Source organism: Hemitrygon akajei, chromosome 6, assembly GCF_048418815.1.
Source record: "Hemitrygon akajei chromosome 6, sHemAka1.3, whole genome shotgun sequence".
In the NCBI taxonomy this organism is placed as follows: domain Eukaryota; kingdom Metazoa; phylum Chordata; class Chondrichthyes; order Myliobatiformes; family Dasyatidae; genus Hemitrygon; species Hemitrygon akajei.
Genome location: NC_133129.1, coordinates 6,300,771 through 6,325,785, shown reverse-complemented (window position 1 = coordinate 6,325,785; position 25,015 = coordinate 6,300,771). Strand labels below are relative to the sequence as shown.

Genomic DNA, 25,015 nt, shown 5'->3' with positions numbered 1-25,015 from the left:
CTCTTCACTTTTTCCACCAATGTCGTTGGTACCAATATGTACCATAACCTCTGGCTGCTCACCCATCCATGTCAGGATATTGTGGATGTGTTCAGAAACATCATGAACCCTGGCACCAGGGAGGCAAACTACCAACCGTGTTTCTTTTTTGTGCCCACAGAATCGCCCATCTCTCCACCTAACTATAGAGTCCCTTGTTACTGCTGCCATCCTCTTCTGTTCCTTACCCTTCTAAGCCACAGGGCCAGACTCAGTGCCAGAGGCACTGCTGCTTCCACTAGTTAGGTTCCCCCCACCGCCCACAACAGTATTCAAAATGGTGTACTTATTGTTCAGAGGTATGGCCACAGGGGTGCTCTCTACAACTTGATGCTCTCCCTTCCTCTCCTGACGGACACCTACTTATCTGTTTCCTGTGACCCTAGTCTGACTACCTGCCTGTAGCTCCTATCAATCACCTCCTCACTTTCCCTAACAAGCTGAAGGCCTCGAGCTCCAGCTTCAGTTTCCTAACTTGGTCTCTAGGGAGCTGCAGCTCAATGCACATGGCATAGATGTGGCCATCAGGGAGGCTGTAAGTCTCCCGGATATCCCAAATCTGACACCCAGAGCAGAAAACTGGCCTTGCAGTCATACCCACTATTCTTAAGTTAGAGGAAAAATGAAATATGAAAGTAACTTACCACTTACCTCGCTTAGGCCGCCCTTGCCAAAGCCCCACTACTCTGATCACACTACACCAACAACCACTCCGCTAGGCAGCATCTCCCTTTTATAGGAATAGAATGAGGTGTGTGGCTCAGGAACTGGAGCAGGGGGCAGGGATCCAGATTTCTGGATCATTGGGACCTCCTTTGGGACAGGCGTGATCTATACAAAAAGGACGGGTTGCACTTGAATCTGAGGTGGACCAATATCCTGGCAGGGAGCTTACTAAGGCTGTTGGGTAGAGTTTACACTAGAATTGCTGGGGGGTGAACTGAAGAGACAGAGGATGGGGCGGTTGGCTCACAAATAGAGAAGGCTTGCAGACAGTGTGAGAGGGAAGATAGGCAGGTGATAGACAAGGGATATGCTCAGACCGATGGTTAGAGACGTGTCTATTTTAATGCAAGAAGCATCATGAACAAAGCCGATGAGCTCGGAGCGTGGATCAGTACTTGGAGCTATGATGTTATGGCCATCAAAGAGACTTGGATGGTTCAGGGACAGGAATAGTTACTTAAGAGTGCCAGGCTTTAGATGTTTCAGAAAGGACAGGCACGGAGGCAAAAGAGGTAGGGGTGTGACACTAATCAGAGATAGTGTCATGGCTGGATTGTCTACTGAGTATCTCTGTGTGTAAGTTAGAAATAGGAAGGGGTCAATAACTCTACTGGGTGCTTTCAGAGACCACCAAATAGTAACAGGGACAATGAGGAACAGATAGGGAGACAGATTCTGGAAAGGTATTGTGGCAATCCACTTTCTACGCAGGCGAACCGGCTCACAAAATGGCACGCACGTCCGCAGAGAGGCCAGCCCCAAAATGGCCATGGGCCTTCTTCTTCACCAGCAAGGGGAGAGAGCCCGCGCATGGGAAGAAACTTTTGTAATGCACCTCTGACGTCATTTCTGCCCTGAGAGGGTGGGAACGGAACTGTGTAAAAGACAGTGCCGCAAAGTTTGAATAAACTGGTCTCGAGTGCAACTTACAGACTGCGAGTCGTTATTTCTAGCTCTGTGTGTAGCGCATCGCTACATTGGTGACCCCGACGTTCCAAACGGGATTTGGACCAAAGATGATCGACTCTTCATCTGTTCACGCAGTTTCGCTAAAACTACCAACTTTCTGAACGCTGCGACCACGCGTGTGGTTTGACCAAGCAGAAGCCCAGTTCCAGATTTGGCAGATATCTTCTGATTCCACGCGTTACTATTACGCGGTGAGCTCCCTTGACTAGGAGACAGCCGCCCAGGTTGAGGATTTCATACAGTCACCCCCGGAAGAAGGCAAATATGTAGCATTCAAAGCACTGCTCATAGGGACCTTTGGCCTCTCACGGCGTGAGCGAGCTGCCCACTTACTGCACCTGGATGGTTTGGGAAACAGGCCGCCGTCAGCAATAATGAATGAGATGCTGGCCCTGGCTGAAGGATGCAAGCCCTGCCTCACGTTTGAGCAGACGTTCCTAAAGCAACTGCCCGAGGACATACATCTCCTGCTGGCCGACGCAGATTTCAGTGACCCCGGAAGGTGGCATCCCGGGCAGACGTGCTGTGGAAAGCTAAGAGGGAGAGCAGGACATCCATTGGACAGATTACCAAGACACGTGCCCAACAGCAGGCCAGACCAGGCCCGGCAACAGAGCGCACACAACCCAGAGGCAGGAGTGAGGAGGCCAATGAACAGTGGTGTTTCTACCACCAGTGGTGGGGCACAGAAGCCCGCCATTGTCACCCGCCCTGCAAGTTCCCGGGAAACGCTAGGGCCAGCTGCCACTAATGGCTATGGCGGCTGGCCACCAGGACAGCCTCTTGAACTTCTGGGACTAACAGTTGGGACGCCACTTCTTGGTCGACACCGGAGTGGAAATCAGCGTCTTACCCCAGATGGGGTACGACACCCGCAACAGGGAGCTGGGACCCACCCTGAGGGCCGCAAACAGCAGCACGATACGGACCTACGGCACCCGCACAGTGCAGCTGCAGTTCGGCGCCAGCCGGTTCACATGGGACTTCACACTGGTCGCTGAGGCCCAACCACTCCTGGGGGGGGGCGGACTTCTTGTGAGCTCACAGCCAGCTGGTCGACTTGCAAGGGAAAAGACTGGTCCATGCCAAGACTTTCCAGATGTTCTCCCTGGATGAAGCCAAGTTGCCGGCCCCACACCTGGACTCCATCACGCTGTCTGACAACAAATTCACCAGAATCCTGCTATACTTTCCATCGGGTCTGGCACCGCAGTTCACAACAGCCATGCCCAGACACGGAGTACAGCATCACATTCCGACCCAGGGCCCACTCCTCCACGTCCGCGCACGAAGGCTCCCCCCGGACAAGCTCCGCCTGGCGAAGGAGGAGTTCAAGAGGATGGAGGAATTGGGGATAATACGGCGGTCCGACAGCCCATGGGCCCCCCCCTGCACATGGTGCCCAAAGCAGCTGGGGGCTGGAGACCATGCGGCGACTACCGCAGGCTGAACAAGGCTACAACTCCAGACCGCTACCCGGTGCCGCACATACAGGACTTTGCAGCAAACCTGCACGGGGCAAGAATCTTTTCCAAAGTAGACCTCGTCCGGGGATACCTTCAAATCCCAGTACACCCTGAAGACATCCCCAAAACAGCTCTCATCACCCCGTTCGGCCTGTTTGAATTCCTCCGAATGCCGTTTGGCCTGAAGAATGCCGCACAGACATTCCAGCAGCAAATGGATGCGATGGGACGCAACTTGGACTTTGCATTCATCTATTTGGACGGCATCCTCATAGCCAGCAGTAGTTGTCAGGAGCATCTGTCCCACCTCCGCCAGCTCTACTCCTGCCTGAGTGATTTTGGCCTCACAATCAATCCGGCCAAATGCCAGTTCGGTCTCGATACCATCGACTTCCTGGGCCACAGGATTACCAAAGATGGGGCAACACCCCTGCCCGCCAAGGTAGACGCGATCCACCACTTTGCCCAGCCCATATGCAGTCAAAAGCCTGCAGGAGTTCGTTGGTATGGTGAACTTCTACCACCACTTCCTTCCCTCAGCAGCCCGTATCATGCGCCCTTTGTTCACTCTGATGTTGGGTAAAGGCAAGGACATTACTTGGGATGAAGAGGCTGCGGCTGCTTTCGTTAAAGCCAAGGAAGTCTTGGTAGACGCCGCGATGCTGATGCACCCCAGAATGGACATTCCAACCGCCCTCACAGTGGACGCATCCAACACAGCAGTCAGCGGGGTGCTGGAGCAACTCATCGAGGGGCGCTGGCAACCACTGGTGTTCTTCATCAGGCACCTACGGCCACCCGAACTCAAGTACAGTGCCTTCGACCGAGAGCTGTTGGCACTATATCTGACAATCCAGCATTTCAGGTACTTTTTAGAAGGCAGGCCGTTCACCGCATTCACGGACGACAAACCATTGACCTTCCCGTTCACGAAGGTGTCCGATCCCTGGTTGGCCCGCCAACAGCGACATCTGTCCTACATCTCCGAGTACACGATGGACATCCAGCATGTCTCGGGAAAGGACATCGTGGCGGATGCACCCTCCAGACCAGCTATCCAGGCCCTGTCCCCAGGGGTGGACTATGCAGTGATGGCGGAGGCGCAGCAGGCAGACGAGATGCCTAGCTACAGGACCACAGTCTCAGGTTTGCAGCTGCAAGACTTCCTCGTAGGCCCAGGTGAGAGTGTGACGTGGCTACCAGCCAAACTTGCCCCATCGTCCCGGCAGCCTGGCAGCGGCGAGTTTTCATCTCCTTACACGGTTTGGTGCACCCATCTATCAGAACCACCATCCGGATGGTCTACAGCAAGTTCATGTGGCACGGACTTCGCAAACAGATCAGTGAATGGGCCAAAAAGTGCACGCAGTGCCAAACAGCCAAGGTGCAGCAGCACACTAAAGCCCCACCGCAGCAGTTCAAACCCACCCGCCGGAGGTTCGACCACATTCATGTGGATATCGTGGGGTCCCTACCAGTGTCGCAAGGAGCGCAGTACCTCCTAACTATGGTAGACCGGTTCACGAGGTGGCCAGAGGCGGTCCCACTCACCAACACCACTGCCGATTCCTGCGCCCAAGTGCTGATTGCAACCTGGGTAGCACGCTTCGGGATACCAGCCCACATTACCTCCGACAGTGGCGCCCAGTTCACCTCCAGCCTGTGGTTGGCTGTGGCCAGCCTGTTGGGAACACAGCTACACCACACAACTGCCTACCACCCACAGTCGAATGGACCAGTGGAACGCTTCCACCATCACTTGAAGTCGGCTCTCATGGCCCGCCTAAAAGGGCCTAACTGGGTGGACGAGCTTCCCTGGGTCCTGCTTGTAACCCGCACAGCACCCAAAGAGGATCTGCACACCTCGTCAGCTGAGCTGGTGTACGGCGCACCCCTGGTTGTCCCAGGAGAGTTCATTCCAGCCCCAACGGGGCAAGAGGAAGAACCAGCAGCAGTCCTGGACAGACTACGCGAAAGGCTTGGCAACCTGGCCCCTGTACTGACTTCACAGCACGGACAGATCCTGACCTGCGTACCCAAAGACCTGCAGACCTGTAAGTTTGCATTTGTACGAAGGGGCGCACACCGGGCACTGATACAGCTGCCGTACAAGGGGCCATTCAAGGTGATCAGGAACAACGGGTCCACGTACATTCTGGACATTGGGGGGAAAGAGGAGGTTTTCACGGTGGACGACTCAAACCGGCCAATGTGGACTTGGCGCAGCCGGTCGAGGTTCAGGCACCGCGGTGCAGAGGCAGACCGCCCAGAGACTGATCCAGACTGTGGACAATGGGGGGTGTATCGCGGTTCTGGGGGGGGGGGGGGGGTTATGTGGCGACCCACTTTCTACGCAGGTGAACTGGCTCACAAAATGGCATGCGTGTCGGCAGAGAGGCCAGCCCAGTTGTTTGTCATAGCTGCAAGAGACCACGATTAGTAGCAAGAGACCACCACACAACAACCTGGAGACTGAGGGAGGAGCAGTGCCTCCAACTGCCTTTATACAGGGGTCTGTGGGAGAAGCCACAGAAGCAGTCAGCAGAGGGGCTTGTCTAGATAGGTATATGTAGTTCACCACAGGAAGTAGGTACAGAGGAGATGTTAGGGATAAGTTTTTTACACAGAGTAGTGAATGCATGGAATGGGCTGCCAATGATGGTGGAGGAGGTAGATACGATAGGGTCTTTTAGGAGTCTCTTGGATAGGTACATGGAGATTAAAAAAATAAGAGGGCTATCGGTAACCCTTGGTAATTTCTAAAGTAATGTAACGGGGGTTTTTTTCTTTTTCTTGGTTACTGTGTATGTAATCAAAATGGCATCTTTGTTTTGTTAATAGTAGGAATGCTAACGTCTTTGTTATGATAAGTGCTGGAAGCTTGTTTGGGACTGTAAACTGATTGTTGGCGGGGATTTTGGGGAGTCGGCGCGATGGAGTGAGAGAGAGAGGACGGGATGCTGGAAGCTGGGCGACGGTCCCCGGCCCAAGGTTTTCGGTGATGAGAGGAGACGAAGACAGAGGAGTGTGGAGCGTCTGGTCGACCACCGGGGGTCCCAGGAGGCGGGTCGAGGAGTCGGAGGGGATCGAATGCCAAAATACTTCAGTAATTGAGCTCCAACGGTTGTGCACGAAGTGGTTTGGACTTTGATAAGTTTGGCACCTTTTCTTTTTTTTTCTCTTATTCATATATACTGTATCGTTAGTAATCGCTTAGTTATAGTAATCTTTATAAATTGTACTCATTTAATCGCATAAGGTGTACTGTCTATTTTTTTGGGCGAGGCGGGGACATCACACGGCATCCACACCAGCTGATTACCCAGTTTGGCGGGGCTGAAGGCTGCTCCCCCTAGACTAGAACGAGTTTGAGCGATGCCTGAGGCGACCCAGGGGTTACATTGTGGGGGTGTTCGTCCGGGATTGATTTCTGTGGAAGCTGTGTGATCGCCCTCTTTAAATTATGTCTGCGGCGAAGAGCTGGTGTGCCTTTGTGGGTGTGCGATTGCCGGTTGTCTCTGCATGTGTGTTGGGTGGGGTGGCTGCTGTTGGTAGCCCGGAGGTCATTGTTCGAGTTTCGACTAGCGCTGACGAAAAGGTGGTGGGGCCATGGGTTGTCCGTACTGTTTGGAGAGTGAGGAGTGACAGGTTGGGATGTTTCAGCTATGGTGGGCTCCGCCCGGTTGTTGGAATAATGTCCAGCCCTAAAGGGGCGGAGACATGGGCGGAGCAGACCTCTCAGTTGTTGGGTGAGTGGCAGTGCTTGGCTGAGGGAAAGCGACAGGGATTGGTTGAAAGTTTGAGTAGGCGGGCTGGTAGCGTTGTTAGAACTGTCGGGCGAAATTATCTCGAAGTGACAGCTGCCAGTTCTGGGAAAGTGTGGGAAAATGCGTGTGGTTCGACTGGAAGTCAAATGCCGCAGCTGGGGGGCTTATCATATCCGTGGCAGGAGATTGGTGGGAAGTTTTTAGGGTATCCCTTTTGGTTAGGAGGGCAGATAAATTGCTTGCGGAGCCAGGGGGATCTGTCAAGGGGATCAGTTGTTCCGTTGATCCGAGAGGTGTTGGGAAACTTAGAGGAGGCCCAGTGGGGGAACGGCTTGGGGTCTCTGGGGGAGCACGTTCCCAGCAATGTACCAAGGAACTCCCGCAAGGAACAGACCCTATTCCTGAAGGCTTAGAGGGACCACGCACTCAGGTGTTGTTACGGATGGATACAGGTCAAGTTAAAGCCATCCTCGGCACCGGGGCACCGGTTAAGTTGCTGTACAGTTTGTTTTATAACCGTTTTTGGAAGCCTTTGCCCTTGATGACATTGACGGCACTGGAGATTTGGGGTACCAGTGCCGGTGATTATAAAGACGACGGTTGTTGGTCAGTGAAAATGGAGTTCTTAGAGGCAAATGTGGAGGTGACTGAGGTTCGTGAATCGTTAATGCTGATGTGTCCGGACACTGTTGAGACGGGCAGCGTTTCGGTTATGGAGAGAACCAATATCCTGTTGGTGCGCTTGGGGGCCTGCCCGGAGGAGGCGGGTGAGAGCTGTTTGGAGGCATTATCGATGCACCCAGAGTTTCGAGCTGCTTGTGCGGACGTGTGTAGCAGCCTTGGGCCGATACCGAATTCAAACAAGAGCCGGTGGTGGTATGGCCTGGAGGAGTATCTGAGGGTGAGACCCTCTTAGTGGACGCTGCGAAATACCACCAGGGAGGGGAGTTGACTGCTGAAGACACCTCAGTGAGGCAGAGGTTGCGGCGACTGGCCCCTACAGCGTGGCAGACGTAGGCAGCGTGTGTGTGGATTATATTGGGCCGTAGAGGCGATGGCCTATCTGAGTGGTGCGAAGAGGTTTAAGGTGCTGGATCTGAGGAGTGGATGTTGCCAGATCCCGATGAGTGAAGCCGACAAGGAGAAGACGGCGGTTAAAAGTTCCCTAGGAGTCTTTCCGGTCCGAAAAGATACCACAGGGTATCTCCGGAGCCCTTGCAACCTTCCTGCAGGGCATGTGGAAGACCATGGGGGTGTGGAGGCGTTTGGAATTTTGACGTATGTGGATGATCTCCTGGTATTTGGATTTGCCTCAGGAGAATATGAAGTGAGGTCGTTGCAGGAGCGGCTGAGAACTACAGAGTTAAAGTGTTTTCTGGACACGTGCCAGGGCTGGCGAAGGTCGCAGCTCGTGAGTGTCTGTCTCTACAGAATCAAGTTTGAAATGAAGACTGAGAGACGGAGAGAGTGATCTGGAACCATTTGAAAGACTTACAAGTTGGAGAGAACAAAGAAAGTTGTTTGACTGAGGGCCACAGCAAACTGAGAGCCTGGAGAAGGGAGCTTGCGGAGGTGAAGAAATTGCGGACAAATCTCGGAAGGGGGAAGCGGTAGCTTGTAGGGAACCTGAAGATGACCATCGACAGTTCAAATGAAGTGCAAAACCTGAAGGTTGATCTGGAAGAAGTCATGAGGAGAAAAAAGAAGCTGGAGAGAAGTGCAGTGAATACTGAACTGGAGGGTGACCAATCTTTAACTGCTGCTTTTCAGGTCGGGGTGGAAGAAGCTGTTGGAGTAACTGCATTCCAGATTGAGATGGCCGGGATGCAGGAGTCAGAACTGCTGAGCCAGGGGCCAGAGAAGATGATAATCTCAATTGCAGGAGGCTGAAGAGACTGCAGGAGCAGTGCAGGCCACGTGTTTCCGTTTGGAGAAGATCAAACAGCAGCTACCGATCGAAGAAATGAGGAAGAATACGGATTCAAAGGCTGATGTGCTGGATGTGTGGTACATGCTGCCTTTTGCTGACTTTCCCTCGATTGAGGAAGAGACCTTTGGCCCTTCTTCCACTGAGTCAGGTGTAGTGGGGAGGGTTAGCTGTGTGCAGTGTGGGGCATGAGTGAGAGGTTGACAGAGGAGTTGGTAGTGGACCCAAGGTATCCCCAGCTGTGTCCTAGCCTAAGGGTTTAGGTGAGGGGGGTACGGAGGTCTCAGAAGGGTTAGGGAACGCCCAGATAGTTGGCCTATATAGCGCCTAAGGAACAGGGCGTGAGGTTTACTGTGTGGGGAGGAGATGTCACTGCTTGTGCTTGGGTTACGGTGTGTTGGCAGGAAAGGTGACGAGTTATCTAATAGTCATGAGGACATGACTTTTATTTGGTGGGGGGAGAGTGTAACGGGGGTTTTTTTCTTTTTCTTTGTTACTGTGTATGTAATCAAAATGGCATCTTTGTTTTGTTAAAAGTAGGAATGCTGGCGCCTGTGTTAATAGTAGGAATGCTAGCATCTTTGTTATGATAAGTGCTGGAAGCTTGTTTGGGACTGTAAACTGATTGTTGGCGGGGATTTTGGGGAGTCGGCGCGATGGAGTGAGAGAGAGAGGACGGGATGCTGGAAGCTGGGCGACGGTCCCCGGCCCAAGGTTTTCGGTGATGAGAGGAGACGGAGACAGAGGAGTGTGGAGCGTCTGGTCGACCACCGGGGGGTCCCAGGAGGCGGGTCGAGGAGTCGGAGGGGATCGAATGCCAAAATACTTCAGTAATTGAGCTCCAACGGTTGTGCACGAAGTGGTTTGGACTTTGATAAGTTTGGCACCTTTTCTTTTTTTTTCTCTTATTCATATATACTGTATCGTTAGTAATCGCTTAGTTATAGTAATCTTTATAAATTGTACTCATTTAATCGCATAAGGTGTACTGTCTATTTTTTTGGGCGAGGCGGGGACATCACACAGCATCCACACCAGCTGATTACCCAGTTTGGCGGGGCCGAAGGCTGCTCCCCCTAGACTAGAACGAGTTTGAGCGATGCCTGAGGCGACCCAGGAGTTACAGTAAATAAATGTTTGGCACAGCACTATGGACCAAAGGGCCTGTATTGTGCTATAGATTTTCTAACCTTCTGAGTGGCCTTGCGTGATGATGAGCTGCTGCATCTTTGCATCTCTCCCAATCGAATCTCCCTTATCTCATCTTCGGTTTCTTTAGCTTCAGCCATCCTTGTGACTATTCCTGTCTACTAGAGGATGCCTCCCCATCTGTTACTCGTATCTTCCAGTAACTAAGGTCCCCCCACCATCTAACTGAAGTCAGCTTCATCCCCAAATATACTGGAGGCCAGTTTTCCCTCATTGTCTATTATCAAGTCCTCTCCACTATATATGAGTTAGAGATCAGAGATTCAGACATCTCTTCATCAATTCTTGAGGAGTTCCACAAGATAAAGCATACCACTCTCCCAATCCCTCACCCTCTGAGTTTGTACATGATTCACTGAAATCACACTACTGTCAACTTGTTGCCTCTGCAGAGTTTTCTTACTAAGTGTAGCTTCTGTGTCAATGTGTAGTTCCAGCTCTAGGGGTAAAAGGTGATACCAATGGAGAATTTTGACAGGACCATTTCCATCCTCTGGCTTCACCCCGAAAACTGGCAAATTTGGTATCTGGCTCTCCACTATGACCATACGGCGTAAATACCCAGCTGCCGGCCAACTTATGCTTCCGTTATAACCCCAAATGTCTTATTAAAACTCCGTCTCTAGGAATCAGTTGGGAGAACCTGATCTTGCGATCATATCTCCTCATTTCCTTGGTTTTGCAGAAACCACTGCTAGTTCACAAGCTTTTTGCAGTTCTTTCCTCATGTCAGACACATGTTTCAGATATGTCTTCTGGGGCAAGTCTCACTGCCGGTTCCAAAACAGAGATCCAAAGGTAATCTCGCATTGCATCTGAACATCAAGTAGTATGGCGAGTAGCCAGTGGCTTCATTTTGTATCGTTGTAGCAGTGTACCAAATATGCCGGCTCCACTTGCTCTTTATGTTGGCAGCCAGGGCTCCAAGCAAGTCTAGCAATATCAGTTCTTCAGGCTGAAGATCACCCTAAGGGTGATAGCACTGTACTTGACCTCTCAACCCCAAGCGTGCTTAAGAACTCATATATGAGCCGACTCTTAAAGTCCTTTCCTTAATCACTGTGTATCCTTCTTGGGAGGCCATAATGAGCAAAATACTTCTCCCATAGCACTTTGGCAACTATGGATGACCATAAGACATAGCACTGGGCCATCTGGCCCATCAAGTCTACGCCACCATTTAATCATGGCTGATCCTTTTTTTTCTCCTCCTCAACCCCAATTCCCAGCCTTCTCCCCGTAACCTTTGCTGCCATGTCCAATCAAGAACCTATCAATCTCTGCCTTAAATACACACAATGACCTGGCCTCCACAGCTGCATGTGGCAACACATTCGACAAATTCACCAGCCCTTGGCTAAAGAAATTTCTGTGCATTTCGGTTTTGAAAGGGCGCCCCTATATAACCATATAACAATTACAGCATGGAAACAGGCCGTCTCGACCCTTCTAGTCCGTGCCGAACGCTTACTCTCACTTAGTCCCACCTACCTGCACTCAGCCCATAACCCTCCATTCCTTTCCTGTCCATATACCTATCCATTTTTTTTAATGACAAAATCAAACCTGCCTCGTTCCATACAGCTACCACTCTCTGAGTAAAGAAGTTCCCCCTCAAGTTACCTCTAAACTTTTGCTCCTTAACTCTCAACTTATGTCCTCTTGTTTGAATCTCCCCTACTCTCAATGAAAAAGCCTATCCACGTCAACTCTATCTATCCCCCTCATAATTTTAAATACCTCTATCAAGTACCCCCTCAACCATCCACACACTGAAGAATAAAGACCTAACTTGTTCAACCTTTCTCTGTAACTTAGCTGCTGAAACCCAGGTAACATTTGAGTAAATCTTCTCTGTACTCTCTCTCTAATTTGCTGACATCTTTCCTATAATTTGGAGACCAGAACCGTACACTAAACTCCAAATTTGGCCTCACCAATGCCTTGTACAATGTTAACATTACATCCCAACTCCTATACTCAATGCTCTGATTTATAAAGGCCAGCATACCAAAAGCTTTCTTCACCACCCTATCCACATGAGATTCCACCTTCAGGGAACTATGCACCATTATTCCTAGATGACTCTGTTCTACTGCATTCTTCAATGCCCTACCATTTACCATGTATGTCCTATTTTGATTAGTCCTACCAAAATGTAGCACATCTCACTTATCAGCATTAAACTCCATCTGCCATCTTGCAGCCCACTCTTCTAATTGGCTTAAATCTCTCCGCAAGCTTTGAAAACCTACTTCATTATCCACAACGCCACCTATCCTAGTATCATCTGCATACTTACTAGTCCAATTTACCACCCCATCATCCAGATCATTAATGTATATGACAAATAACATTGGACCCAGTACAGATCCCTGAGGCACACCACTAGTCACCAGCCTCCAACCTGACAAGCAGTTATCCACCACTACTCTCTGGCATCTCCCATCCAGCCGCTGTTGAACCCATTTTACTACTTCAATATTAATACCTAACGATTGAACCTTCCTAACTAACCTTCCATGTGGAACCTTGTCAAAGGCCTTACTGGTCCATATAGACAACATCCACTGCTTTACCCTCATCAACTTTCCTCGTAACCTCTTCAAAAAATTCAATGTTTGTCAAACATGACCTTCCACGCACAAATCCATGTTGACTGTTCCTAATCAGAATCTGTCTATCCAGATAATTATATATACCATCTCTAAGAATACTTCCCATTAATTTACCCACCACTGACGTCAAACTTACAGGCCGATAATTGCTAAGTTTACTCTTAGAACCATTTTTAAACTATATCCTGCCTTTTTAAACTATATCAGCCCCTATATCCTGAGGCTGTACCTTCTTGTCCTAGACTCTCTCACCATGGGAAAATCCTCTCCACATCTAGTTTGTCTCGGCCTTTCAGCACTCGAAAGGTTTCATTGAGATCTCTCCTCATTCTTCTGAATTCCAGCAAGTACAGACCCAGAGCCATCAAATGTTTCTTGTGTGATAACCCTTTCATTCCTGGTATCTTCCTTGTGAACCTCCTCTGGACCTCTCTCCCTGGTACAGGGCCCTGGAGAGACCACACCTGGAGTATTGTGTTCAGTTTTGATCTCCAAATTTGAGGAAGGACATTCTTGCTATTGAGGAAGTGCAGCGTAGATTCACGAGGTTAATTCTCAGGATGGCGGGACTGTCATATGTTGAAAGATTGGAGCGACTGGGCTTGCTTACACTGGAATTTAGAAGGGTGAGAGGGGATCTGATTGAAACATATAAGATTATTAAGGGATTGGACATTCTAGAGGCAGGAAACATGTTCCCGATGTTGGGGGAGTCCAGAACCAGAGGCCACAGTTTAAGAATAAGGAGTAGGCCATTTAGGACAGAGTTGAGGAAAAACTTTTTCACCCAGAGAGTTGTGGATCTATGGAATGCTCTGTCTCAGAAGGCAGTGGAGGCCAATTCTCTGGATGCTTTCAAGAAAGAGATAGATAGAGCTCTTAAAGATAGCAGAGTCAAGGGATTTGGGGAGAAGGCAGGAATGGGGTACTGATTGTGGATGATCAGCCATAATCACATTGAATGGCGGTGCTGGTTCAAAGGGCCTATTGTCTATTGTCAATGCCAGCACATCTTTTCTAAGATAAGGGGCCCAAAACTGTTCACAACACTCAAGGTGAGGCCTCACTAGTGCCTTATAAAGCCTCAGAATCACATCCTTGCTCTTGTATTCCAGACCTCTTGAAATGAACGTTGACATGGCATTTGCCTTCCTCACCACTGACTCAATCTGCACCTGGATTGTTGTTGGTCCTCACCTCAAACTTGGCACCATATAGATGGTCACTTAACATCCACCACTGCCCATTTCAATGCCAGAAACTCCAATTTCATTGCAAAGTAAATTCTTTTGGATGGGTGACAACTCCAGCTGACGAAAGTAACATGGCTCAATCCTTTACCTTGGTCTTGATATAGAACTCTGCCTAATCCCTCACAGATGGAGTCTATATGCAGTACATACAGCAACTGGGGGTTTACAAAGGCCAACAGAGGTTAGTCAGCAGCTCTTTCATCAGCTGAAATGCTTCTTCACACTTTGCATCCCATCTTTCCCATAAAAGCTCCAAAGGGCTAAGATAAACCTTACCTTCTTCTCCTTTCATTCTCCTTCCTTTCTTCCCCAAGGGAGAGTACTCAAAGAGAAGTTGATTCAAGGTGTAGCTTACTCCAGAGTAGTCCTTCACAAATCTCTGGAAGTACCCACAGAAACCAAAGAATGAATGTAGGGTACTCACATTCCTGGTCCTTAGCCATGTGGTTACCAGCTCTATCTTGGACGGATCTAAAGGCACTCCATTATGAGAGACTATGTGACCAACATAGTGGATTAATGTCTTACAGTACTGGCACTTATCCAGTGACAGCTTTAAGCCTTTAACCTGAACACTTTTGAAATCATCCAAGTGCATCAATACTTCAAACAAGTGCATGTCTCCAACAGTCTTTTCCATGACACGTTGGAAAGTAGCCGGTGCTCCTGATATGCCCTGGGGCATTTTTTCAAACTGAATGAATCCAAGTGGACATGCGAATGCTGTCTTCTCTTTATCAGCTTCACTCATGGGTATTCCTTAGATCCAACACACTGAACAGTACATTTTGCTCACTCAGGCAGGTGAGAGCATCCTCAATCTGTGAAACAGACTGTATGTTCAGTGTTCGATAATCTACATACATTCATACTTTCCCATTCTTACCACCACTATAGGTGACACATAAGGACTTCTTGACTCAGTGATAATTCCAGCTTCCTTCAGTTTATGCAGTGCTGCCGAATGTCTTCCACTTCCACTAGTGCTAACCGATGAGACCTCTCTCTGAAAGGGCTGTCCTCCATCACTCTAATAGTGTGGCGAGTGCTCTTGGAGCAACCAACATCAAGCTTATCATTGAAAAACAGTGTTGGAAAATGCATGGTCATGTACTTTGGTAGTAGAAATAAATGTGCACACTATTTTCTAATTGGGGAGCAAATCCAGGAACTTGAGATGCAAAGGGACTTGGGAGTCCTTGTGCAGAAGACCCCAAAGGTTGAGTCATGATGAGAAAGGCAAATGCTATGTTAGCATTCATTTCTAGAGGTCTAGAATACAAGAGCAAAGATGTGATGCTGGAGCTTTATAAGGCACTGGAGAGGCCTCAACTTGAGTATTGTGAACAGTTTTGGGCCCCTCATCTTAGAAAAGATGTGCCGTCCATTGGAGAGGCTCCAGAGGAGGTTCACAAGGATGATTCCAGAAATGAAAGGGTTAACATATAATAAACGTTTGATGGCTCTGGATTTGTACTCGCTGGAATTCAGAAGGATAAGGTTGTATCTCCCACGCTATCATCCAGATCAACAATATAGCTGACAACAACAAAGGACTCAGCGGTACATCACTAGCGACAAGCCTCCAGTCAGAGAGGCAACACTCTACAACCACTCTCTGACCTCCCATAAAGCTCATCCACCTTTCCTGCTATACTTCTAGCATTGTAGATGCATTATTAATGAACTTTCAAGAATCATTAGATTCTGGAATGGTTCTGGAAGACTGGAAAATTGCTTATGTGACTCCTCTCTACAAGAAGGGGAACAGACAGAAGAAAGGAAATTATAGTCCTGTTAGTCTAACCTCAGTGGTTGGGAAAATGTTGGAGTCGATTGTTACAGATGTGGTTTCAGGGTACTTGGAGGCATATGATAAAATAAGCAAATGTCAACATGGCTTCCTTGAGGAAAAATCTGTCGGAATTCTTTGAAAAAATAAACAGGATAGACGGAAGAATTGGTTGATGTTGTGTACTTGGATTTTCAGAGGGCCTTTGACAAGATGCAACACATGAGACTGCTTAACAAGTTAAAAGCCCATGTCTATGAAGATTCTCAGTCATCCAGGTCATTGTTTATCAAGCAGTAGTAAATCAAGGCAACTGGACTTGTGTGTTGTCTAGAAGCCGTTTTGCCACTGATCCAAGAGTTTTCTCAGTTCTGATCTGTGGTGGGTAGTTTTCCAGCTTATAAGCACTGTGAATTGTTTAATGATATAGCAATCACGAGAGTCATAGAGGTATTATCTTTGCATGCATGGAGGTGTGAACTGTTGTGGAGATGCCAGGGTAGAGATGTTATGGCTACCCTAATGGGGCTTTCATCAAAAGAGTGACAAAAGCCAGCAGGAACATCAGCCCAACAGACAAGAGGTAAGGAGCAACGCTGATGGAAAACATAGTCATCCCATACGTGGCTGGAGTTTCAGAGAAACTCAGATGGATTTTCAATAAACACAAAATCCCTGTGTTTTTCAAAGCTACAACCACACTCGTCCAACAGCCACACATAAACAGGTTAATATTCTATATTCTATCCAATGCAATGAGAACTGCACAGATCTGTATATTGGCGAGACAAAACAACCACTTCACAAATGGATGGTCCAGCATAGGAGGACTAACATCTCAGGTCAAGACTCAGCTGTATATCTACACCTAAAGGTCAAGGTGATAATGATAACATAGAACATAGAAATTTACAGCACATTACAGGCCCTTCGACCCACTATGTTGTGCCGACCATGTAACCTACTCTAGAAACCGCCTAGAATTTCCCTAGTGCATAGCCCTCTATTTTACTAAGCTCCATGTACCTATCTAAGAGGCTCTTAAAAGACCCTACTGTATCCACTTCCACCACCGCCGCCGACCGTGCGTTCCACGCACCCACCACTGTCTGTACTCCTGACATGGTAAGCTTTTAACATTTTGGACAGGGAGGAAAGGCGGTTTGAAAGAGGATTTAAAGAAGCGACACTTCACCTGTGAGTCGGCTGGTGTGGTATACTGCGTCTGGTGCTCCCGGTGTGGCCTTTTATATATTGGTGAGACCCGACGCAGACTGGGAGACCATTTCGCTGAACACCTACGCTCGGTCTCCCAGTGGCCACACATTTTAAATCCACGTCCCATTCCCATTCTGATATGTCTATCCATGGCCTCCTCTACTGTCAAGATGAAGCCACACTCAGGTTGGAGGAACACCACCTTATATACCGGCTGGGTAGCCTCCAACCTGATGGCATGAATATTGACTTCTCTAACTTCCGTCTGTAGGTCTGACACGGTGGTCAGCAGCACAGGAGCGCCGCAGGGAACCATACTCTCTCCGGTCCTGTTCACCCTGTACACATCAGACTTCCAATATAACTCGGAGTCCTGCCATGTGCAGAAGTTCGCTGATGACACGGCCATAGTGGGGTGTGTCAGGAATGGACAGGAGGAGGAGTATAGGAAACTGATACAGGACTTTGTGATATGGTGCAACTCTAACTACCTGCGTCTCAATATCACCAAGACCAAGGAGATGGTGGTGGACTTTAGGAGATCTAGGCCTCATATGGAGCCAGTGATCATTAATGGAGAATGTGTGGAGCAGGTTAAGACCTACAAGTATCTGGGAGTACAGTTAGACGAGAAGCTAGACTGGACTGCCAACACAGATGCCTTGTGCAGGAAGGCACAGAGTCGACTGTACTTCCTAAGAAGGTTGGCGTCATTCAATGTCTGTAGTGAGATGCTGAAGATGTTCTATAGGTCAGTTGTGGAGAGCGCCCTCTTCTTTGTGGTGGCGTGTTGGGGAGGAAGCATTAAGAAGAGGGACGCCTCATGTCTTAATAAGCTGGTAAGGAAGGCGGGCTCTGTCGTGGGCACAGTACTGGAGAGTTTAACATCGGTAGCTGAGCGAAGGGCGCTGAGTAGGCTACGGTCAATTATGGATAACTCTGAACATCCTCTACATAGCACCATCCAGAGACAGAGAAGCAGTTTCAGCGACAGGTTACTATCGATGCAATGCTCCTCAGACAGGATGAAGAGGTCAATACTCCCCAATGCCATTAGGCTTTATAATTCTACCGCCAGGACTTAAGAACTTTTTAAAAGCTATTATTAATGCTTTTTGAGATAGTGATTTAGATGCATATCATATTTTTTACTGAGTTAAGTATTGTATGTAATTAGTTTTGCTACAACAAGTGTATGGGACATTGGAAAAAAGTTGAATTTCCCCATGGGGATGAATAAAGTATCTATCTATCTATCTAATGCCCCTCCTCCCCTTCTTACCCCATCCCTGACATATTTAGTTGTTTGTTTTTTTTCTCTCTCTCTCTGCCCATCACTCTGCCTGTTCTCCATCTCCCTCTGGAGCTCCCTTCCCCCTTTCTTTCTCCCGAGGCCTCCTGTCCCATGATCCTTTTCGTTCTCCAGCTCTGTATCACTTTCGCCAATCACCTTTCCAGCTCTTAGCTTCATCCCACCCCTTCCAGTCTTCTCCTATCATTTCGCATTTCCCCCTCCCCCCACTATTCTTAGTATCTTTCCTTTCAGTTAGTCCTGACGAAGGGTCTCGGCCCAAAACGTCGACAGCGCTTCTCCCTATAGATGCTGCCTGACCTGCTGTGTTCCACAAACATTTTATGTGTGTTGTTTGAATTTCCAGCATCTGCAGATTTCCTCGTGTTTGCTCTACAGCTCTTAATGACCCTTGTGTGATTGCTATACCCCCAAACAACTCACAGAGTTTATAAACCAGAAAACTAACCACCATAGATCAAAACTGAAGAAACCTTTTGGATGAGTGGGAAAATAGCTTCTGGACAACATCGCAAGTCCAGTTGCCTTGATTTACCACTGCTTGATTTAAAAGTTCGTGGTATTACAGGAAAGATACTAACATAGATAAAGTAGTGGCTGATTGGCAGGAAGCAAAGAGTGGGGAAAAAAGGGAGCCTTTACTGGTTGGCTGCCAATGACGAGCAGTATTCCACAGAGGTCTCAGTTGGGACCGCTTCTTTTTATGCTATACATCTGTGACTTGGATGATAAGTTTGCAGACGATATGAATATAGATGGAGGGGCAGGTAGTATTGAGGAAGTTAAGGGGGGGGGGGGTTACCTATTTGAAACCTATCGAATGGTGGATGTGGAGAGGACGTTTCCTATGGTGGGGGAGAGAATGACCAGAGGACACAGCCTCAGAATAGAGGGGCGCCCTTTTATAATGGAGATGAGAAGAAATTTCTTTAGTCAGAGAGTAGTGAACCTGTGGAATTCTTTGCCACAGACAGCTGTGGAGGCCAAGTCTTTATGTATATTTAAGGAAGAGGTTGATAGATTCTTGATTGGTCAGGGCACGAAGGGATATGGGGAGAAGGCAGAAGACTGGGGCCAAGAGGAAAAATGGATCAGCCATAAAGAAATGATGCAGCAGATTCAATGGGCCAAATAGCCTAATTTTTCTCCTATACCTTATGGTTGTACGGTCTGATAAGCCCTTTATTTGTTCCTACCTACAACACACCACTTTTTTTTCTTAACCAGGGCCTCCATATTTCTTGAAAACCAAGAGTTCCTACACCTGTTATAGTTACCTTTTATCCTGACAAGCACATGCAAGCTTTGTACTCTCAAAATTTCACTTTTGAAGGCCTCCCACTTATCAACTACATCTTTGCCAGAAAATACCCCGCCCCAATTGCCTCTTCTCAAATCATTTCTGATACGATCAACTTTGGCCTTTCTCCAATTGGGATCTAATCCAAACAATCATGATATCTATGTCTATGATGGAATTCAATCACTCCCTGCTTTGGATTTTTGGGTCAGGAATCTGATTCAAAAGATCCATGCCTCACATCTGGTCCCAAAAAAAAAACCTCCCTTGGGAATCAGCTTCAGGGACCTCACCAAGAAGATGTGTGTCTCTGATAGCAAATGATGGGAAGCTTCAGCAGCCACAAAGGCTAAAATTCAGATATCCACAGTCACACGGGTATGCACATGTATAGAAATGACTCCAGGTTCTTCCACATCTTCCCACACAGGCATACATTTTAAGTCAGGGGTTCCCAACCTGAGGTCTATGGTAGGGGACCAAGGCACAAAAATAGGTTGGGAAGCCCTGGTTTAAGGCATGCAACATCACCTGCATTAAAGAAATGTCAAGTGAAACCTCATACCACCACGTGATGCCAAAGTAGTCCCATCATACGAGAAGCTAAGGCAAGATGTGTCACTGCCAGGAACATGCGCCAGTCGGTTGTGAAACTTTGTATGAACCTATATAATAAATAATGATTAGTGATAAATATTCAGAGCACCACAGAGCCAATAAATCACAATAAACCAAAACACTATCAAGTGCTCAGCCACAACATGTCACCAGTTCCGAGTGTGGCTGTATATCATTTTAAGACATTGTACCCAGTATGGGTAATATGATTTGGGTGTAAAACATGCCAATAAGTCACACTGCCTTGCAAATACCATCAGTACTGGAGAAAGCAATTTTTTGTCCTTGTCAAAAGCAGAGTTATAAACCAATCAGCTCTCATATGGTCTGAGAACATGAGCAGACCTTTTCAACTGCTCTCGTAGTGTACAGTTTAGACAAAATGCTATTACAATTTGGAGTATCAGAGTTCAATCCCAGTTTCCTCTGTAAGGAGTATTTGTACATCCTCTCCACAGAATGAGTGTGTTTTCTCTGGGTGCTTCGGTTTCCTCGCACAGTCTAAAGGTGTGCTGGGTAAGTTAACTGGTCATTGGAAATTGTCCCATGATTAGGTTAGGATTAAATTGGGGTTGCTGGGTGGCGTGTCTCAAGGAAGGGCCTATTCTTGAATAGGTGGATGGGTGGATAATGGCAGATCAATATTTTAGTCTGGTTAATATTTCTGATTATCTACTAAAAAATCTATAGCCTCAAAGTTTAAAGCCCCAATTGGCTGTCTAGTTAACAGCTCTGAAATACAGCATTTGAAACCTTTCTCACCCCAATATTTCTATCTGATTCATCTATTTCAACATAAAGTCATTTAACGAGATCTGTCCATTTCCACTTATCCATCCATTCCTGTCTATAGAAGCTCCATACTTCTTTTATACAGTAGTTCTAACTCAAAGTTGGCAGGTAGTGTGAATTACAAGAAAGATGAAGGGAGGTTTCAGGCAAATAAAGAGAGGCTAAGAGAATAAGTGGGACCTGGCATGCTCACGACAATCTGGGAATACTATGCTAATTTTTTCCACTGTTATGATTTATACTTCCTTACTAGAAAAAAAAGGAAATTGAAGTATCTTTAAATGGCAAGAAATTGTAAGACATTGACATCCACTTACATAAATAATGAACAACAAAGGACCTAGCACCATTCATAGAACATAGAAAAATACAGCACAGTAAAGGCCTTTCGGCCCACAATGTTGTGCCGACCCTTAAACCCTGCCTCCCATATAACCCTCCACCTTAAATTCCTCCATATACCTGTCTAGTAGTCTCTTAAATTTCACTAGTGTAGCTGCCTCCACCACTGACTCAGGCAGTGCATTCCACGCACCAACCACTCTCTGAGTGAAAAACCTTCCTCTAATATCCCCCTTGAACGTTCCACCCCTTACCTTAAAGCTATGTCCTCTTGTATTGAGCAGTGATGCCCTGGGGAAGAGGCACTGGCTGTCCACTCTATCTATTCCTCTTAATATCTTGTATACCTCTATCATGTCTCCTCTCATCTTCCTCTCCAGAGAGTAAAGCCCTAGCTCCCTTAATCTCTGATCATAATCCATACTCTCTAAACCAGGCAGCATCCTGGTAAATCTCCTCTGTACCCTTTCCAATGCATCCACATCTTTCCTATAGTGAGGCGACCAGAACTGGACACAGTACTCCAAGTGTGACCTAACCAGAGTTTTATAGAGCTGCATCATTACCCAGCAACTCTTATAAACTCTATCCCTCGACTTATGAATGGTAACACACCGTAAGCTTTCTGTGGTGAACTACATATACCTGTCTGGACATGCCCCCCCGCTGACTGCTCCTCTGGCTCCTCCCACTGACCGTGGCTCCTCCCACAGACCCCGGTATAAAGGCGATTGGAGCCTGAGCCCTGCCCTCAATCTCCAGGATGTAGTATGGTGGTCAATTGCTGCTTCTTCTTTCTTCCAGCCAATAAAAGCCTATATCTCGCCTCACATCTCGGAGAGTTATTGATGGTGCATCACTTTCTTAACTACCCTATCTACCTGTGAGGCAATTTTCAGGGATCTGTGGACATGTACCCCCAGATCCCTCTGCTCCTCCACACTTCCAAGTATCCTGCCATTTACTTTGTACTCTGCCTTGGAGTTTGTCCTTCCGAAGTGTACCACCTCACACTTAACCATATAACAATTACAGCACAGAAACAGGCCATCTTGGCCCTTCTAGTCCAAGCCGACGCTTACACTCACCTAGTCTCAGTGGCCCGCACTCAGCCCATAACCCTCCATTCCTTTCCTGTCCATATACCTATCCAATTTTACTTTAAATGACAATACCGAACCTGCCTCTACCACTTCTACTGGAAGCTCATTCCACACAGCTACCACTCTCTGAGTAAAGAAATTCCCCCACGTGCTACCCTTAAACTTTTGCCTCCTCACTCTCAAATCACGTCCTCTTATTTGAATCTCTCCTATTCTCAATGGAAAAAGCCTATCCACATCAACTCGATCTATCCCCCTCATTATTTTAAATACCTCTATCAAGTCCCCCCTCAACCTTCTACGCTCCAAAGAATAAAGACCTAACTTGTTCAGCCTTTCCCTGTAACTTAGGTGCTGAAACCCAGGTAACATTCTGGTAAATCTTCTCTGTATTCTCACTATTTTGTTGATATCTTTCCTATAATTCGGTGACCAGAACTGTACACAATACTCCAAATTCAGCCTTACCAATGCCTTGTACAATTTTAACATTACATCCCAACTCCTAGACTCAATGATCTGATTTATAAAGGCCAGCATACCAAAAGCTTTCTTCACCACTCTATCCACATGAGATTCACCTTCAGGGATTCCACCTCCACCATTATTCCTAGATCACTCTGTTCTACTGCATTCTTCAACGCCCTACCTTCAATGTCCTATATGGATTATTCCTACCAAAATGCAGCACCTCACATTTATCAGCAATAAACTCCATCTGCCATCTTTCAGCCCACTCTTCTAACTGGCCTAAATCTCTCTGCAAACTTTGAAAACCTACTTCATTATCCACAACGCCACCTATCTTAGTATCATCTGCATACTTAATAATCTAATTTACCACCCAATCATCCAGATCATTAATGTATATGACAAACAACATTGGACCCAATACAGATCCCTGAGGCACACCACTAGTCACTGGCCTCCAACCTGACAAACAGCTATCCACCACTACTCTCTGGCATCTCCCATCTGGCCGCTGTTGTACCCATTTTACTACTTCAATATTAATACCTAACGATTGAACCTTCCTAACTAACCTTCCGTGTGGAACCTTGTCAAAGGCCTTACCGAAGTCCATATAGACAACATCCACTGCCTTACCCTCATCAACTTTCCTCGTAACGTCTTCAAAAATTCAATAAGATTTGTCAAACATGACCTTCCACGCACAAATCCAAGCTCACTATTCCTAATCAGACCCTGTCTATCCAGATAATTATATATACTATCTCTAAGAATACTTCCCATTAATTTACCCACCACTGTTGTCAAACTGGCAGGCCTTCTCTGGGTTGAACTCCATCTGCCACTTCTCAGCCCACTTCTGCATCCTATCAAAGTCTCTCTGTAATCTTAGACAATCCTCTACACTATCCACACCACCACCAACTTTTGTGTCATCTGCAAACTTGCCAACACACCTTTCTACCCCCACATCCAGGTCGTTAATAAAAACCACAAAACGTAGAGGTCCCAGAACCGATCCTTGTGGGACATCACCTGTCACAACCCTCCAATCCGAATATACTCCCTCCACCACAACCCTCTGCTTTCTGCAGGCAAGCCAATTCTGAATCCACCTAGCCAAACTTCCCTGGATCCCATGCCTTTTGACTTTCTGAATAAGCCTACCGTGTGGTACCTTGTCAAATGCCTTACTAAAATCCATGTAGATCACATCCACTGCATTACCCTCATCTATTTGCCTGGTCACCTCCTCAAAGAACTCTATCAGGCTTGTTAGACAAGATCTACCCTTCACAAAGCTATGCTAACTGTCCCTCATCAGACCATGATTCTCTAAATGCCCATAGATTCTATCTCTAAGAATCTTTTCCAACAGCTTTCCCACCACAGATAATTACCCCAATTATCCCTACTACCTTTTTTGAACAAGGGCACAATATTCGCCTCCCTCCAATCCTCTGATACCATTCCCGTGGACAACGAGGACATAAACATCCTAGCCAGAGGCTCAGCAGTCTTTTCCCTCACCTTGTGGAGCAGCCTGGGGAATATTCCATCAGTGTCCGGGGACTTATCCTTCCTAATGTATTTTAACAACTCCAACACCTCTTCTCCCTTAATATCAACATGCTCCAGAACTTCAACCTCACTCATATTGTCCTCACTGTCATCGTTCCCTCTCTTTGGTGAATACCAAAGAGAAGAATTCATTGAGGACCTCGCTCACTTCCACAGCCTCCAGGCACATCTTCCCACCTTTATCTCTAATCGGTCCTATGGTCAGGGTTGTCCTATGTCCTATCTGGCCAGGGTCCGGGATGTTTCTGATCGCGTCCAAGATATCCTGCGGTGGGAGGGAGAACAGCCAGAGGTCGTGGTACATATTGGTACCAAAGACATAGGTAGGAAAAGGAAAGAGGTCCTGAAAGAAGACTACAGGGAGTTAGGAAGGAAGTTGAAAAGCAGGACCTCAAAGGTAGTAATCTCAGGATTAGTGCCTGTGCCACGTGACAGTGAGAATAGGAATAGAATGAGGTGGAGGATAAATGCGTGGCTGAGGGATTGGAGCAGGGGGCAGGGATGCAGATTTC

At 47.5% G+C, this 25,015-nt stretch overlaps 1 protein-coding gene across 1 annotated transcript in view; it reads right to left on the bottom strand.

Annotated features, from left to right (window-relative positions):
- LOC140728836 (WD repeat-containing protein 70) overlaps positions 1-25,015 on the bottom strand; it is a 180,087-nt gene that overhangs the window by 75,723 nt on the left and 79,349 nt on the right. Inside the window, exon 11 of the mRNA XM_073047832.1 lies at positions 20,162-20,261. Within this exon, the coding sequence (XP_072903933.1) occupies positions 20,162-20,261 (100 nt within the window). The remainder of the gene's footprint in view (positions 1-20,161; positions 20,262-25,015) is intronic.